Genomic DNA, 17,353 nt, shown 5'->3' with positions numbered 1-17,353 from the left:
ATCATGTAGGAAGTATATCTGCATGTCCAATAATTCATCTAGGAGTTAAAATGTCCAGGTTGTTTTTTATTTTATTTTAACCTGAACCTTTATGGACAGCAGCCAAATGGCCCTGAACGCTCCGTCCCCCGGGCCACTGCTGCTGCTGGGGAGTAATACTGTCAACAAGAAATGAAACAACAAAGCTGCGTTTGGGAAAATGATAATAAACATTTTTCAAATGAAAATTACAGCAAATTATCTTTAACATATATTATTCCTCCTTTGCAGAGGCACAGCATTGTGAATGGACTGATCAGGATTTCACAACCAATCACAACAATTAAACAATCCTCCATCAGGACTCTGGTTACCTGGGAAAACTTTGGAATGGGTTTACAGGGGTAGCAGCCCAGAGCTCAGATTTTTGGGGGTGGCCACAAAAGTTTTTTTTTTTTCTTAGTGCATATTTTGCAAACTTTGTTCTTTATATAAAATGTATAGGCTTAAATAAGTTGAGTTATCTGAATATTTTGGAATTTTTATGAATATAGACAATATTCAAGTATTTCAAAAAATTATACTACATTTCTTTGGAAACAGCAAGGAGATATTGAACTTAACATGAATCAATTCATATTTGAATTGATTCATGAATGAATGAATTAAAGCAGCAAAGGCAATCATTTCCTGATGTAAAGGATTACCTATTAATGTACTGTAATTTGCATTAGTAAAAGCTTTTTTCCTTAGTGGTTAGGAAACCAAAACTTGCTCTAGACCCAAATCCAGCTCTTCTGATTACACATGTAACTGTTTAATTTATTTTGTCCTTTAATTCTGTGAGAAATCATCGTTCTTCATTAATTGTGGTTATTTTCTTATTTGTTTCTTGGAACGTAGATGCAGTAAAGCACTGAACTATTAACTTCCTCTTCTTCAGCCAAATGCAGAAATGTGTGATTTAAAACTTCACCCATCCATCCATTTTGTTTACACCCTTCTCCCGTGGTGGGGATGGGAGGGTTGCTTGTGCCTATCTCCAGCTAAAGTTCCGGCCAAGAGGCGGGGTCACCCTGGACAGGTCGCCAGTCTGTCACAGGGCAACACAGCACACTGTGTTGCGCCACTGTGCAGATTTAAAACTATTACTTTTAAAGTTAACAGAAAACATGAACACTAGGGGACTTACTGAAGCACAATCTACCCCAAAAGCTCAGGGTCATTCTTAAAATACTGTCTTCACTGCTGCTTCTGTGGCAAATTACTACCCTGATAATCTGCTCTTATCCTAGTACAGATGCTGTGGTCGATGAATAAGTGCCCTGGGTGTGCAAATAAAGGAATGAGTTCCGTTAATAACCCTTCTAGACTGGACGTGTCGGCGCCGACACCTCTAAATTTGCAGTATCATAATTCCCTCACACGTAGCACTATCTGAAAAATTCCAACGGTTTCTAAAAGGGCAGATGTTGCACTTTCCAGCAAGTATCGGGTTAATACGGAAACTTCGCAGCTGCAGAAAGCGTAATTCATCGGGGGGCACTCGTTTAATAGACGGTATATTGCGAAAATAACTTGCTGGATATTGAAAGTTCCGGTTGTTATGGATACCAGGGTAAGTATATAATCTCACTGGACATTTAAAGAACTACTTACAATTAAAATAAGGAAGATTTATTTAGGCAGACGCTCGAAAATCCGGCGCAACAGGGTTAAGAAATACTGCATCCAGCTGAAGTCTATGTAATATTTCATAAAAACATGATTTCCCCACTAAAGCACCAAACATATGTGGGCCATGCATTGCAAAAACACCAGGTGAAATACTTTAGATATGATCAGAGCAGAGAAGCCACAGTATTTATAGTTGCTATGGCTACTGGTGATAACCTCCACCCAAACTGTAGACAGAACTCAAAGCATAAGCACACTACGAATCAGGCATGTTATTTCTGCCGTCAGGCTCTGCTGCCCCCCTTAGGAAGTCCTGGGAGATGACAGAACAGCCCATGACTAGTTTAGGGCGTGCCACATTGCACAAAAATGTGAAATGCTTTCTGACTAAAATCTACACCCAGGGTCTGCTTTCAGAATGCAGTCTGTCATAGAATGATGAGGCAGCTCTTCTTCTGTACATCAGGCTCTGATGTGAGAAGTTTCACTTCCTGTTTCTCTATCTGCTGCTGTAGACAACCTTGTCTTTACATTCTTCTCGTAAAAATAATACAAAAAATTATAGGCTGAACAAAAAATAGGTTTTGGAAAATGGAAAAGAAAATGTTCTGGAAGGTTGGTTGATAGACCTTATCTGTCACTCACTCTGACACGCACACACACACACACGCACACACACATTTCTTTGTACAAGCTCAAGTGGGATGAGGGTTTGGTGTCCATAGTAACGATGCCTACAGGATGACACAGGGACAGCCACGACTGTTCTGTTTCCCAGTTTGTTGAGTTGGAGGAGGAGGACTCTCCATCTCCTGAAACCGTCTGAATGAGGAAGATGGAGACAGACAAAATAAAAATGGGATCAGATTCACATTTATACACAAAAACTGTTAACACTGCATTATGACTGGTGTGTGAGTGTACTTGGAGTCTAATTATTTACATCTAAGATATCTTAAAGGTAACATACTATACTAACATGAACAAGTTAGGATTTGTCTATGGGCTACAAAACATGTTCATTAATTTTTGCACAAAATAATTCTCAGATTATGAGATTTCACCTCCTCAGTTTCGCTTCTTTGAATGAGCTGTTTAACTCATTAGATGTTAATTAGATACAAATTATTATTAATAATAATAATGTTTTTAAAATGGCTTGTTTTCCAGACACCAATAAACATCAATGTCTTGCTGGAAAAAAACTGAATATTTTTTCTTTACTTTAGTTTTCTTTCAATGGAAGAGCAAAAATGTGCAGAAAGTATATTTTGCACAATAGGTTCCATTTATGCAAGAAAACATTTACATGTTTGACTTCCAAGTTTCATCGGATATGCGGCCGTATGTCTTGGACACTCGGGTGAAGAGAGGTGCAGAGCTGTCTGCTGACCACTACCTGGTGGTGAGTTGGCTCCGGTGGTGGGGGAGGAAGCCGGTCAGACCTGGCAGGCCCAAACGTGTTGTGAGGATCTGCTGGGAACGTCTGGCGGAGTCCCCTGTGAGACGGAGCTTTAACTCCCATCTCCGGCAGAACATCGAACACGTTCCAGGGGATGTGGGGGACATTGAGTCTGAGTGGACCATGTTCTGTGTCTCCATTGCCGAGGCGGCTTATCAGAGCTGTGGCCGCAAGGTTGTCAGTGCCTGTCGCGGCGGCAATCCTCGAACCCGTTGGTGGACACCTTCGGTGAGGGATGCCGTCAAGCTGAAGAAGGAGTCGTATCCATTTTTTTTTGCCTGTGGGACTCCAGAAGCAGCTGATGGGTACCGGCGGGCGAAGCGGCATGCGGCTCGGGACCTGAGTGAAGTTGGCCCCCCCACCTTCTTCAAATCAGACAAAATTGGTGTCAAATGTTTGTGCTACGTTTGTGCTGGTTTGGGCAGCAAAAATTTTCGTTTGTGCCACTATCATTTTAAAGATATGAAGAAATGTTTCTAGAGGTTATCCAAGGTCAACCACCCCCCGCACCTTCTTCAAATCAGACAAAATGGGTGTCAATCAACTCGGCTACGTTGTGCTGGTTTGTGCAGCAAAATTTTTTGTTTGTGCTGCTTTGGCTTTAAAGATATTAATGAAAGTTTAAAGGGCAAAAGGTCAACCAGCCCCTCAACTTTTATGAAATCCAACTTTCTTTATATCTTTAAAATGATAGCGGCACAAACGAAAATTCTTGCTGCACAAACCAGCACAAACGTAGCACTAACGTTTGACCCTAATTTTGCTTGATTTGTTTTTTTTGCCCACCCGAGCCACCCGGCCCAGGTGGGCAAAAACTTGGGCATGGGAGGAGTTTGGAGGGGCCATGGAGAAAGACTACCGAACGGCTTCAAGGTGATTCTGGTCCACCATCCGGCGTCTCAGGAGGAGGAAGCAGTGCAACACTAACACTGTTTATAGTAGAGATGGTGTGCTGCTGACCTCGACTTCTGTTGAGGAAGCTGAGCCTGGGGACTCTGGGTTGGGCTCTCCAATCTCTGGGGACGAGGTCGCTGAGCTGGTTAAAAAGCTCCTCGGTGGCAGGGTCACGGGGGTGGATGAGATCCGCCCGGAGTTTCTTAAGGCTCTGGATGTTGCAGGATTGTGTTGGCTGACGCAACTCTGCAATATCGCATGGACATCGGGGGCAGTTCCCTTGGATTGGCAGACTGGGGTGGTGGTCCCCCTGTTCAAAAAGGGGGACCGGAAAGTGTGCTCCAATTATAGAGGGGTCACACTCTTAAGCCTCCCTGGTAAGGTCTATTCAGGGGTCCTGGAGAGGAGGGTCCGTCGGATAGTCGAACCTCGGATTCAGGAAGAGCAGTGTGGTTTTCGTCCTGGTCGTGGAACCCTGGACCAGCTCTACACCCTCAGCAGGGTCCTGGAGGGTGCATGGGAGTTCGCCCAACTGGTCTACATGTGTTTTGTGGACTTGGGGAAGGTGTTCGACCGTGTCCCTCGGGGGGCCCTGTGGGGAGAGCTCTGGGAGTATGGGGTACCGGGCCCTTTGATACGGGCTATCAGGCCCCTGTATGACCGGTGTCAGAGTCTGGTCCGCATTGCTGGAAGTAAGTCGTTTCCAGTGAAAATTGGACTCCACCAAGGCTGCCCTTTGTCACCTACTCTGTTCATTACTTTTATTGTCAGAATTTCTAGATGCAGCCAAGGTGTTGAGGGGATCCGTTTTGGTGGCCGTTTTGGTGGCATCTCTGCTTTTTGCGGATGATGTGGTCCTATTGGCTTCATCAGGTCACAACCTGCAGATCACAATCTGCAGCTCTTGCTGGAGCAGTTTGCAGCCGAGTGTGAAGCGGCCAGGATGAGGATCAGTGCCTCCAAATCTGAGACCATGATCTTGAGCCGGAAAAAGGTAGAGTGCCTTCTCCGGGTCGGGGAGAGTGCCCTGCCCCAAGTGGAGGAGTTTAAGTATCTGGGGATCTTGTTCACGAATAAGGGAAGAAGGGAGCAGGAGATCGACAGGCGGATTGGTGCAGCGTCTGCTGTGAAGCGGGCGCTGTACTGGTCCATCATGGTGAAGAGAGAGCTGAGTCAAACAGCGAAGCTCTCGATTTACCAGTCTATCTACGTTCCCACCCTCATGTATGGTCATGAGCTTTGAGTCATGACCGTAAGAACAAGGTCCTGGATACAAGCGGCCGAAATGGATTTCCTCCGCAGGGTGGCTGGGCTTTCCCTTAGAGATAAGGTGAGAAGTTCAGTCATCCGGGAAGGACTCAGTAGAGTCGCTGCTCCTCCACGTCAAAAGGAGCTAGTTGAGGTGGCTCGGGCATCTGGTAAGGATGCCTCCTGGACGCCTCCCTGGTGAGGTGTTCCGGGCACGTCCCACCAGGAGGAGACCCAGGGGAAGACCCAGGACACGCTGGAGGGACTATGACTCTCAGCTGGCCTGGGAACGCCTTGGGGTTCCCCCGGAGGAGCTGGAAGAAGTGGCTGGGGAGAGGGAAGTCTGGGCCTCCCTTCTGAAGCTGCTGCCCCCGCGACCCGACCCCGGATGAAGCAGAAAAAAATGGATGGATGAATGGACTTCCAAGTTAAACATGTAAGCATCCCAAATGCTGCGATGAACTGGCCCAGCTGGAGGAAGGCACCCATCATGACCCCACTAGGGATAAGCATATGAGAAAAATGGAAAAAAGGAAGGGAGGGACAGACAGAAATGCAGAAAGCCTCTACCTGATGATCTGCACCAGCTCCATGAAAGCTTCATCCACATTGTAGCGATTCTTGGCAGAAGCTTCCATGTAGTGAATCTTGTTCTCTATGGCAAACGCCTGAGCATCCTCCCTGGAGATCTGCAGACACACCCAGCTTCATGTAAAATCAAGTAAGGACTCACAGAACGAAAAGGCCAACTAACACCTTCAAATCTCTGATAAGTCCCTATGTAGTTGTGTGAATGATTCTAATCATTATAGTACACAAGCTATAAAAAGATGATTTGTTAAAAGAACAATACACTCAGATCAGTAATTATGCCAAAAATGTACAAAAACAAAAAAAAAAGAATCATACATTTAGCATTTAACATAAAAGGAAATCCTTTGTCTGTAATGTTCTATCCAAAACTTCTCTAGTGGAGGTTTTAATCCATTAATCACATTTTGCTATCCAGTAATTAACCAGTTAATCCAGAAAATGGTCAACAAATCAGCCCTACACAGAGCTGATTTGTTAAGTCAAAGAGTGTTGCGCAGATCTGCTCATTAGTTCAGATGTGGGGGCATGAATAGACAGATTTGTGTGTGCGCACACACTCACGTGCACATTAGTGTGCCACTCTACAGCACTTCTCAGCAGGTGAAAGAAATCTGGCCCAATCAGCAGCACCCTCAACTCAGGTAATATGAGGTCTGAGACCAGGGTCCAGATACTATCTTTACAACCGTCTTCCACCAGAATGTGTCTGGCCCCCCAACATTTCATAGCAGGACAATACCTATCACTGCAAGAAAAGTTACAAAAAACAGAAATACAAAAAGCAGTGGTCTTAATTCACACCTCAGACTGATCTCCTGCCTAAAGGAACCTCAGACTGAAGAACTTTCAGCCTCCAAGTCACTTAAATTGGCTCTTTTAAATACCAGATCTCTCTGTGCTAAAGCTGTATTAATTAATGATTTCATCACTGAGCATAATATTGATGTTTTATTTCTGACAGAAACATGGCTGAATGACAATAATGAAGCAATTGCATTAATTGAATCAGCACCTCCTACTTACAATTTAAGTGAAAATAGAAAACACAAAAAAGGAGGAGGCGTGGCTTCAATATTTAGGAATACCATGAACTGTAGTAAATTCTCTTTTGAATATCTTGGAATCGAGGTAAAAGGCCACAAACGAACTTTGACACTAACTCTATACAAAACACCAACATATGTGGAAAATTTCTTTGCGGACTTCAATGAGCTTCTATCTCTCATATGTATTGATTACGATTGTTTGATAATTGTTGGTGATTTCAACATTCATGTTGACAACCCCCAAGACCGAGGGGCTAAAAAGCTCTGTAATATATTAGAGAGTTTTGGTCTAACACAACATATCAAACAAGCAACACACACACATGGACACACACTGGACCTGGTTATCAGTAAGGGTGTGAATATTTCCAATGTCTCTGTAACTGATATTGTCCTGTCGGATCACTTTGCTGTTATCTTTGACAGTTCTTTATCTGTTTACCCACTTGGACATCACAAAACGTACTTACACAAAAACACAGCAGAATCATTTAATCAAATCTACTCTTCGGATTTTATGACCCAAAATGGGTATTTAGATCCATGGAGGGCATGTAATCCACTAACAAAGATGTATTCTTTTTTCTCTCAGGTACACCAGTCCTATTCCCGTATAGATTATTTTTTTGTTGATGGCTCTTTAATGCACAGAGTCACATCTTCTGAATACTATCCAATTATTATTTTAGATCATTCCCCTTTAAGCCTTGATATAAACTTCATGAATAAACTCTGTTCTTGCCCTCGTTGGAGATTTAATAGTCTCCTGTTATCAGATGAGCCATTCAATAAATTCATCCTATCAGTAATTGATGATTTCCTTACGTTTAACAAGAGTGGCACAGTTTCTTTCTCATTATTATGGGAAACATTAAAAGCCTATCTTCGGGGTCAGATTATTTCTTTTTCAGCTAATGTTAATAAAATTCTACGTGCTAAGATATTAGAAATATCAACAAAAATTCAGAATATTGACAGGCAAAATGCCACTAATCCGTCACATGCTTTACTGAAGCAACGACAGGATCTCCAAACTGAACTTGATCTCCTAACAACATCTGATGCGGAGCGTCTCTTGATTCGATCTCGAGCCCCTTATTATGAGCATGGAGAAAAACCAAGTAGGCTCCTGGCGCACCAACTGAAACGAAAAGCTAGCTCTCGCACAATATCACAAATCAAGAATCAGTTAGGCAATCTCGTTTCCGATCCTGTCTCTATCAGTGACATTTTTAAGAAATTTTATTGCGATTTGTATAAATCTGAACTACAATCGGACTCGGATGAGTTATTTGCCTTTCTTCAGAATATTGACATTCCTAGGATAAATGAATTGGTTTCTGATCAACTTGATGCTCCCATTAAATTGGAAGAAATTTTTACATCAATCAAAAATATGCAGAATGGTAAGGCCCCCGGCTCGGACGGATTTCCTGCCAAATTTTTAAAGAAATTTAAAGACAAGATAGCTCCTCTTTTTCTTGAGGTTTATAATGAGTCCCTGGGGCGTGGACTGTTGCCCCCCACCTTAGCTCAGGCTTCAATTTCTCTCCTGTTGAAGAGGGGTAAATATCCCACTGCTTGCAAGTCTTATAGGCCCCTGTCGCTCTTAAATGTGGATTTTAAGATTTTGGCAAAAATACTTGCAACTCGGCTTGAGACAGTGCTTCCTCAGATTATTTCGCATAAACAGAATGGATTCATCAAAGGTCGTCATTTGTTTTTTAATATTCGTACATTATTGAATGCAATCTTTTCGGCTCATTGCCCCACGTCTCCGGAGGTGATCATTTCTCTTGACGCTGAGAAAGCCTTTGATCGAGTGGAATGGGAGTACCTCTTTGCCGTTCTCAATAGGTTTGGTTTTGGAGAAAGGTTTTTGGCCTGGATCAAGCTACTTTATTCATCTCCTCAGGCTTGTATTGTCACTAATTCCGTCCAATCTGATTATTTTCCGTTGGGACGTGGTACTAGACAGGGTTGTCCTCTTTCTCCTCTCTTGTTTGCATTAGCCATTGAACCTCTTTCTGCTGCCCTAAGATCCCTCTCTTCTTTTCATGGAATTATACGCTCTGGTGTTGAGCTTAAACTGTCCTTATATGCAGACGACCTTCTCTTGTATGTTTCGGATCCTTTACATAGTCTTCCTCCAATTTTGGATTTTCTTGAAAAATTTGGATCTTTCTCTGGCTACAAAATTAATTTACTTAAAAGTGAATGATAAACTGCTACCCAGTAAATTCATTGGCTTTGGAACTTAGGCAATCTGACATTCCTTTTATACTCAGCCCCTCAGGGTTTAGGTACCTGGGAATTAATATTACACGTACTCTGCCCTCAATGTTTTCTCAGAATTTTGCCCCCCTAGTCTCTCAAATCGCATCAGACTTTCAGAGGTGGCACTCTCTCCCTCTTTCACTAATTGGCAGGATTAATGTTATTAAAATGAATGTTCTACCTAGATTTATTTTTTTATTTCAACGTATCCTTCTATTTTTGCCTAAACGGTTCTTCAAGTCCCTGGATCAGATGGTTTCTTCCTTTTTGTGGAGCATAAAGGCCCCCAGACTGAGGCTTTCTCTATTGCAACAGTTCACCACAAGTGGTGGTCTTTCTCTACCCAATTTTGCAATGTATTACTGGTCTTCACATATTCATAAATTGATTTATTGGCTAAATTCACCTAATCTGATCTGGTGCAAACTTGAAATTCAATCGATTTCTACATCTTTTTCACCTGCCTCAATTATCTATTCATCACTACCAATTAAACTATCCTCTGTTACTACAATCCTATAGTGCTCTCTACACTTAAGATGTGGTCACAATTTAGGTCCCATTTTAAATTTATGTCTCCCTCTAATAAAATGCCATTATTATAAAATCATATATTTTCTCCCGCGACTACTAATGTTGGCTACAGAGTTTGGCATGAGAGAGGCATTAGTACAATGAGAGATCTCTATAAAGATGGTCTATTTGTTAGTTTTTCAGAGTTGTCCTCAAAATTTAACCTACCTACTTCTCATCTGTTTTTCTATTTCAAAATTTGTGTTTCTTCGCTGTTCCCAAATTTTCCAACTCTTCCTGTTGACTCACCATGGGTCGACCTTCTAGTTTGGAAACCCAATCTGAAATCACTCTTTTCTAATATATATGGAAAGCTTATGGCAATTGAGCCCGATTCATCAGGTAAAACCAGATTTGTTTGGGAACGTGAATTGGGTGTTGAACTGTCTGATTCAAGGTGGGATAAAGTTATTCTCAGCATACGCCAAAGCACACCATGTGCCAGGTTACAGCTTGTACAGTTTAAAGTGATATAGTCCACTTCTCAAAATCTCTGTCTAAAAATTTTCCTTCAATTTTGGTCCAGTGTGACAGATGCCAGACCTCACCTTGCAACTTAAGTCATATGTTTTTCTTTTGCCCGAGCTTATGTAACCAGGATAATTTGTTAGATTCAGTTTTATTTATTTTATTTTCCATTTTGTTAAATTTTGTTTTATTTATTTTATTTAAAGATTTAATAAAAGATAAAAATCCTCCTTTTCTTAATTTATTCAGTACAAACTAAACCAAGCGAGAACAACACTGTTCTCGCGCGGTTTTAAAGTCACGTGACAGCTTCACGTCAGCGTCCTAGATTGACAGCTGCTGCTTATGTAGCTGATGAACGGCACCCTAGGTAGGAGACGCTGATATGCAGGTAGGCTTCTGGTCTGTTTTCAAAACCGTTATCTAATGTCTACTGTGCATCCCTCAATCGTGTGCCTTTTAACTTGCAGACGTGTGAAAGTTCAGCCAAACGTTCTAGCGATCACAGTTTGTCAAGTGGGAACTGGTCAGTGTTGTTGTTCGGGAGCTAGCATGCTAGCACTAGCCTCCCTAGCCTGTTTGAGCTCGGTCATACACTGATCTAAATACGTTTCATCATTTAGATGAAATATTCAAATTGAAATTCTTTACATTTATAAAACACTATTGCATAAGTTTATTATGTAAACTCATTTCATTGTAGGATAAGACATGTACATGTGGGATTGATTATTTAGGCCTGTTTATACGGCTGCACAGTGGCGCAGTTGGTAGAGCTGTTGCCTTGCAGCGAGAAGGTTCTGGGTTCGAGCCCCGGTCTTTCTGCATGGAGTTTGCATGTTCTCCCTGTGCATGGTGGGTTTTCTCCGGGTACTCCGGTTTCCTCTCACAGTGACTGTTTAATTGGTCTGTCTAAATTGTCTCTAGGTGTGTGTGTGTGTGTGTGTGTGTGTGCGCGCATGGTTGTTTGTCCTGTCTGTCTCTGTGTTGMCCTGCGACARACTGGCGACCTGTCCAGGGTGTACCCTGCCTCTCGCCCGGAACGTTAGCTGGATATAGGCACCAGCACCCCTCCCAACCCCACCATGGGACAAGGGTGTAAAGAAAATGGATGGATGGCCTGTTTATACAGGCCAGGTTTGTTACAGATTCCCATTCAAGGATTCTACTTCAAGAGAATACATAACGAGAATACGTTATGATACTTGTCTGGTATCATAACGTCCAGACTGGCGAGCTAACCCAACAGCAGATCACAGAAATACCACACCCCATCAACTTCCTATCACCGAGGAACGTCTTCTGAATTGGTTGGCCATAAATCTTCACTCTAGACTGGACACTCCAAAAAGAACTGGATTTTTTTTTTTCATTATTCCTTTCATTACCAGCAAGAAACTGCTGAACTCTTTGGACTAAGGAAACCATCCTGGACTTTATGAACTGTTTGACTAACCTGTATATATTGTAAATTCTAATACAATTCACTAGTTTTGCACCATCTGGTTGTCTTTGTGTTTTACAATTTGCCACTTCCTCCAGCAGATGAACCTAAATTAAGAATTATTCTGATTGGATCCAACTTGGATTATTTTCTCAATTATCCTAATGTTCCTAGATGTAATGTAGGTTGCACTTACAAAAATTTTGGAACTATGTCTTTTCCATACTCTCTCAGGGGTTTTGGGAATCCAGATCCAAAGCGATCCACTAATTGCCTTTTTTGGAATTCCTGGGACCTCACTTAACCTGTCGCCCCTACAGGGGGAGGTCTTGGCTTTCTGTTCTCTCCTTGCCAGGCGCTGTATTTTGCTCTGCTGGAAATCTCCTACACCTCCATCTACTTCACAATGGCTTAATACTGTAAGATCATGCTTAAAAAATCGAAAAATAATTATTAACAGTGAAAGGTAGTTCAGCAAAATTTACTCAAGTGGGCAACTTTTGTGACATACATAAAATCTCATGCGACTAAAATTTACAGAATGGGTAAAATATTGTTGCCTTTTAGCTTCTCAATGCCGTTCTACTCCTTCTCCCCCTTTTTTTGATTGTTTTGTTAATGTATTCTTTTTTTATGTATTTATACTTATTTTGTCTCGTTTTTGTTATGCAAGTACGGTGATTTATGTTCGCTACGGGGAAAGGGAAAAAAAAAATTTAAATCGGAGAAGTCATGCAAGTTTTGCAAAATGTATGTAATATCAATGAATGTATGATCTCCTGATAAACAAATGGGAAAAAAAGCTAAACTCCTTATCCGAGAGACAATATGGACCACATAAGGAACTGTCCCTGGCTCTACACGTTGCAGAGGATGAGTGCAAGAATGTGGAAGTAAACGAGACTATTACAGATGGAGAAAATGGGAGGCTCTCTAGAAACAAGGTGAACCATCTGGTTCGAAAGAAGTAAAGAAGTTTCAATTGCTTGATAGTCTCAATGAGAAAGTAGCTGTCAAGTCTCTTCCGGTTTGGTTTACTGTGTGATCCCCACTTGAAAGGGATCGTTTCCACTATGATCTTTGAACTGGATTTCACTCAAAGAGACTTTAATTTCATTGACTCATCTTTATTTTTCATGATGGTTCACATAGCTCAATAGCCCATAGGTGAAAAACCTCAAAAGAAACAGTAACATGTCTATTACATTCTGAAATTAACAAGGTAAATACATCGTGAAAATCAGATTTCTACCCCTTCAAACCAATTATTTCAAAACAATAATAAACAGCAAATATTTTATAGTAAATTCAACAGCAATAAATAAATTAGCATTTTTATCAATATTTGTTAAATACCCTCACAAACATTACAACAAACATTTCCTTTTTCTTTCTACTTTAACCAATAAACACCAAGTGTATTTTCCTTCTTTTTATTCTTCTTTTCAACCTACTAACTTGACCTCAACAAGACTAAACAACTTAATACAACAGGCTATTCAGCATGAGCAGAAGCATTGAGCCTTACCGGCTGTCTTTCACAGCTTGTTGAAACTTTCACACAGTTCTGAGCTTTAATGCTCCAGCACTGTTTGCATCTCATGCTCTCAAACCAGGACTGACAAGTCAGTCACACCAAAAGTAGCTGCACTCTGATTGCTAGGAGATTGAAGATTGAGTCCACCTGGTTCTCCTCACAGACAGGCAGAAAGGAGCTGCAGAAAGGTGCAGGGGAGTGACAGAGGGGAGTGGTTACCTAGCAGTTCACCGGAACAGTAGCTAAGGATTTACGCCTGTCAACATACAATTCATCAGATGAGATCTTCAGAGTCCTGGACAATCAATTTGGGAACAAAGCTACCATTGCTCTTGAGATTATTGAAGAATTACAAGCAATTCCACCAGTGAGAAATGGTCAACTTAGACAAATAATAGAACTCATCCAAGCTTTGGAAAAGGCTCTTAGTGACTTAAATGAGCTAGGAAATGTAGATGCCATAAAGAATCTGCTGGTGACTAAATCCATAGAGAGTAAGCTTACAGAAACTTTAAAGACAGACTGGCTCACCCATAATGCAACTGAGAAAGACACCACTAGTCACCAGAATTACTTTGACAAGCTCTGAGATCACAAGAATCCATAGATGAACAACTAGATCAACTGAAAGATCTCGTTGAACCCATCAGAGAGAAATCCAAGTTCTTAAAATGTGCCAGAACCAAGACAACCAAGAACAGTAGCGACATATCAGGCTGCATTGTTGATCCCAAAGCACAGGAAGAAACTATTTCTGCAGAAGCTTTAGGATCAATCTAAAGCCATCAGAGAAGAGGGATATAGTTCAGCAACTCGGTGCCTTGAAATCCATAATGGTGACTACTGTAAGAAAACTGATAACCTGTGCAAGAACCCAGAGTGTAAAGACCAACACCACTTTCTTCTCTGCTTACTTGCTAGACTACAGTCCCAAAGAATACCTAAATCTGGTTCAGAGAAAGCGGAGGGCAAAAGACATACTGAAGCCCAAGAAGAGTTTCTTTCCAAACTCCCACCTGGGCTGGCTCAGCAATGTAAAGATGCCTTCTGCAATGTTGTGTCATGGGCATACAACTCCACTGTTACTAAAACAGGCCGTCTAGAGGAGAATGGCTTAAAAGAGTATCCAGTTATCCTGATGATTCTTAACGTCACAGACAATGATGGACAAAGAATTGGAACCCTCATTGACCTGGCATCAGACACAAACTACATTACCAATAAAGCTGCAAGTAAGTTGAATCTTAGAAGTGAAGATGTAACGCTTGTGGTTCATGGTGTTGGAGGGATGCATGTCTGTTGAAACGAAGCGCTACCTCCTTAAGGTACGTGTCAAACTTGTACCTCAGAAAGTTCGCTCTGTCGGGGACCTAGTGAATGGACCACTTGGCAAGATGACTGGAGGCACACATCCGGACCTCTTTGAAGAAGTTACCTTAATGGCCCATACATCAGACACACTTTGCAAGATCAATGAGGACTGCAGCAGTCAAGTACGGTGAACTCGTCTGCAAATCTTCAGTTTCCTGTCAGTCTCCCAAGCCCCCTTTCATCCAATCCAATGTGGCCACTACCAGCAAAGACTTTCTGAAGTGGTGGGAATGGGAAAGCCTCGGAGCAGCCTGCATGCCAAAATGTGGAGGATGTCGCTGCGGGAATTACCAACCCAGAGGGAAGGAAATGTCTCTGGCTGAGGAGAAAGAGATGGAGACGGTGAGAAATGGCTTGACATATGTGAATGGTGACCACCACGCCCCTGAACCACACTGGCACGCCAAATATCCATGGACTGAAGATTTGGCTTCTCTCCCCAATAATAGGAAAGCAGTAGAAGCTACATTCCTCAGGACGGAAACGGTTGGCAAAGCATCCAGAGTGGAGATTGGCCTATGCTTCACAAGTCCATGAAATGGTCGATCGCAAAGCTGCAGTGAAACTGTCCAAAGAAGTACTACAAAGCTGGACTGGGCCAGTGTGGTATACAAGTCATCTGATTGCACTAAATCCACATTCCATATCTACTCCAGTGAGACTAGTATGGAACAGCAGCCAGAAGTACAGAGGTCTGAGTTTGAATGACATGTTGATTCAAGTTCATAGAACCCAGAGTGTAAAGACCAACACCACTTTCTTCTCTGCTTACTTGCTAGACTACAGTCCCAAAGAACACCTAAATCTGGTTCAGAGAAAGCGGGGTTCAAGTCCTGATGTCTTAAATCCGATCAGAGCTGTCCTCCTGAGGTTGCGAGCTGGTGTCTTTGCTGCCCTTGGTGACATCCAAAAAATTTACAACTCTGTAGTTAAAAGAGAAGGAGGTTCATCTGCACAGCTTTCTGTGGTGTGACACTGAGGATGCTGAAATAGAAGATTTTGCCATAACAAGGGTCAATATTGGGGATAAACCTCCTGGCTGTATAGCCCAAGTTGCCATGCGGGAGACTGCCAGCCTACCCCCATTCACACAATTCAAAGAGGAGAAACGTGTGCTGGAGGAAGACGTCTACGTCGATGACATCTTGACATCTCACAACAACATTGACCACCTGAAACTCCTCATATCCAACATCGAGCAAATCCTTAAAGCTGGAGGATTTTTCATGAAGTCGTGGGTCTACTCCAGTCAAAGTGGGAGGGAGGAGTCAAGAGAAGTTAACATGGAGTTAAAGACCATGATCTTGCCTAACCAGCTCACTGAAAAAGATAAAGCCCTCCGTCTGGATTACACCATTGAAGATGACAAGCTGCATATCATGGTTGCAGTGAACTTTTCCAAGAGGAAGAAGAAAATGCGCCTTGGTCAGGACCTGCTAAGAGAAGAAGTAAAAGGACAAACCCCAAATCCTCTTACCAGAAGAGAACTGTTATGTCAGGTCTCTGCCCTCTATGATCCACTTGGTCTTGTGACTCCTGCAAAGCAGAAAGGAGCTATTCTGGTTCAAAGGGCTTTTCAAGAAGCAAAGCTAATGTATTGCACAAAAGACACCTGAGATGCTGCTCTGTCCAAAGAACTCCGAAAGGAGTCCATAAAGCTGCTAGAATATGCTGACTTGAGCAAACTCAGATTCATTAGATCCCTGACACCACCAGACCCACATGCAGGTCCAATTGCCATCACATTTTCTGATGGCAGTGAGCATGCATAAGGTGCTGTGTTGTACCTGCGTTGGGAATGCCCTAATGGTGACTAATGGTGTCAGTGTGAGTTTGGTTGAGTCTAAGGCTAAGCTGACTCCACTCAACTGCAATGGTGACCCTGTGAAAGCGGAGATATGCGGAGCAGTCTTTGCAGCCTGGTTAAAGACCTATTTCCAGAAACATTGCCGAATCAAAGTTGAGAAGTGGTTCCATCTCGTTGACAGTGAAACTGTCTTGGGTGCAATACAGCGAGCGTTATGGATATCAGACCTTCTTCGCCAACCGGGTTGGAGAGATTCAGAGCAGCACTAATGTCCAAGACTGGTGGTGGATTCCAGGATCAGCAAATATTGCAGATATTATCACCATAAGGGCAAGTCCTGCTTACTTAACCAAGACTCAGAGTGGCAGTTGGGTCCAAGTTTCCATCAATTTCCTGAGAGTGGCCAAATAAATCTGCAAATGATGTTGCTGTGAAAGCAAGAGACAATGTTATAAAAATACAGAAGAAAACATTTGTTGCTGTAATTACCCAAAGTCAGATGAAAGAACAAAATCCATTAAAGTCCAGAATAAAGTGATCATCTCTAGGATGCCGCCTGCAGCTGCAGTAGTCCAGCAACTAGTGGACGTCAGGCACTTCAGCAGTTTGAGAAAACTGATAGGGGTTGTTGCATGGATTTGGAGAGCAGCAAAAAAGTTCCTGCATGTCAAGATCACAGATAAAGAAAAGTGGGAGGTGGTCCCTTCATCTGGTGTCATTACAGTTGGCGAAAGACAAGATGTGTTCAGAGACCTATGCCTGGTAGCACAAGAAGGTGTACAATTTCCGCTGGGTGCCTTTAAATCTCAACTTAAAACCCACCTGTTTAGATTTGCTTATGGCTAAATTAGGGTTAGASTGCGGGTTTTGATGTCTTCCATGTTTTTATAAAGGTTAGAGTCCTTGTTAAACAGAGATTTAACTAAAGGCTATAAAGGTTAGAGTCCTTGTTAAACAGAGATTTAACTAAAGGCTA

The 17,353-nt window shown here is 42.3% G+C and overlaps 1 protein-coding gene across 1 annotated transcript in view; it reads right to left on the bottom strand.

The window, feature by feature from the left end:
- Window positions 1-1,565: 1,565 nt before the first annotated feature.
- Window positions 1,566-17,353, bottom strand: part of rras (RAS related) — a 28,186-nt gene continuing 12,398 nt past the window's right edge. The window contains exons 5-6 of the mRNA XM_008415020.2: window positions 5,831-5,949; window positions 1,566-2,478 (exon numbers count right to left, since the gene is read on the bottom strand). Of these exons, the coding sequence (XP_008413242.1) occupies window positions 2,391-2,478; window positions 5,831-5,949 (207 nt within the window). The 3' untranslated portion in view covers window positions 1,566-2,390. The remainder of the gene's footprint in view (window positions 2,479-5,830; window positions 5,950-17,353) is intronic.

Source organism: Poecilia reticulata, linkage group LG8, assembly GCF_000633615.1.
Source record: "Poecilia reticulata strain Guanapo linkage group LG8, Guppy_female_1.0+MT, whole genome shotgun sequence".
NCBI lineage: Eukaryota > Metazoa > Chordata > Actinopteri > Cyprinodontiformes > Poeciliidae > Poecilia > Poecilia reticulata.
Note: the sequence above shows the minus strand (reverse complement) of the source record. Positions and strands in the feature narration are given on the sequence as shown.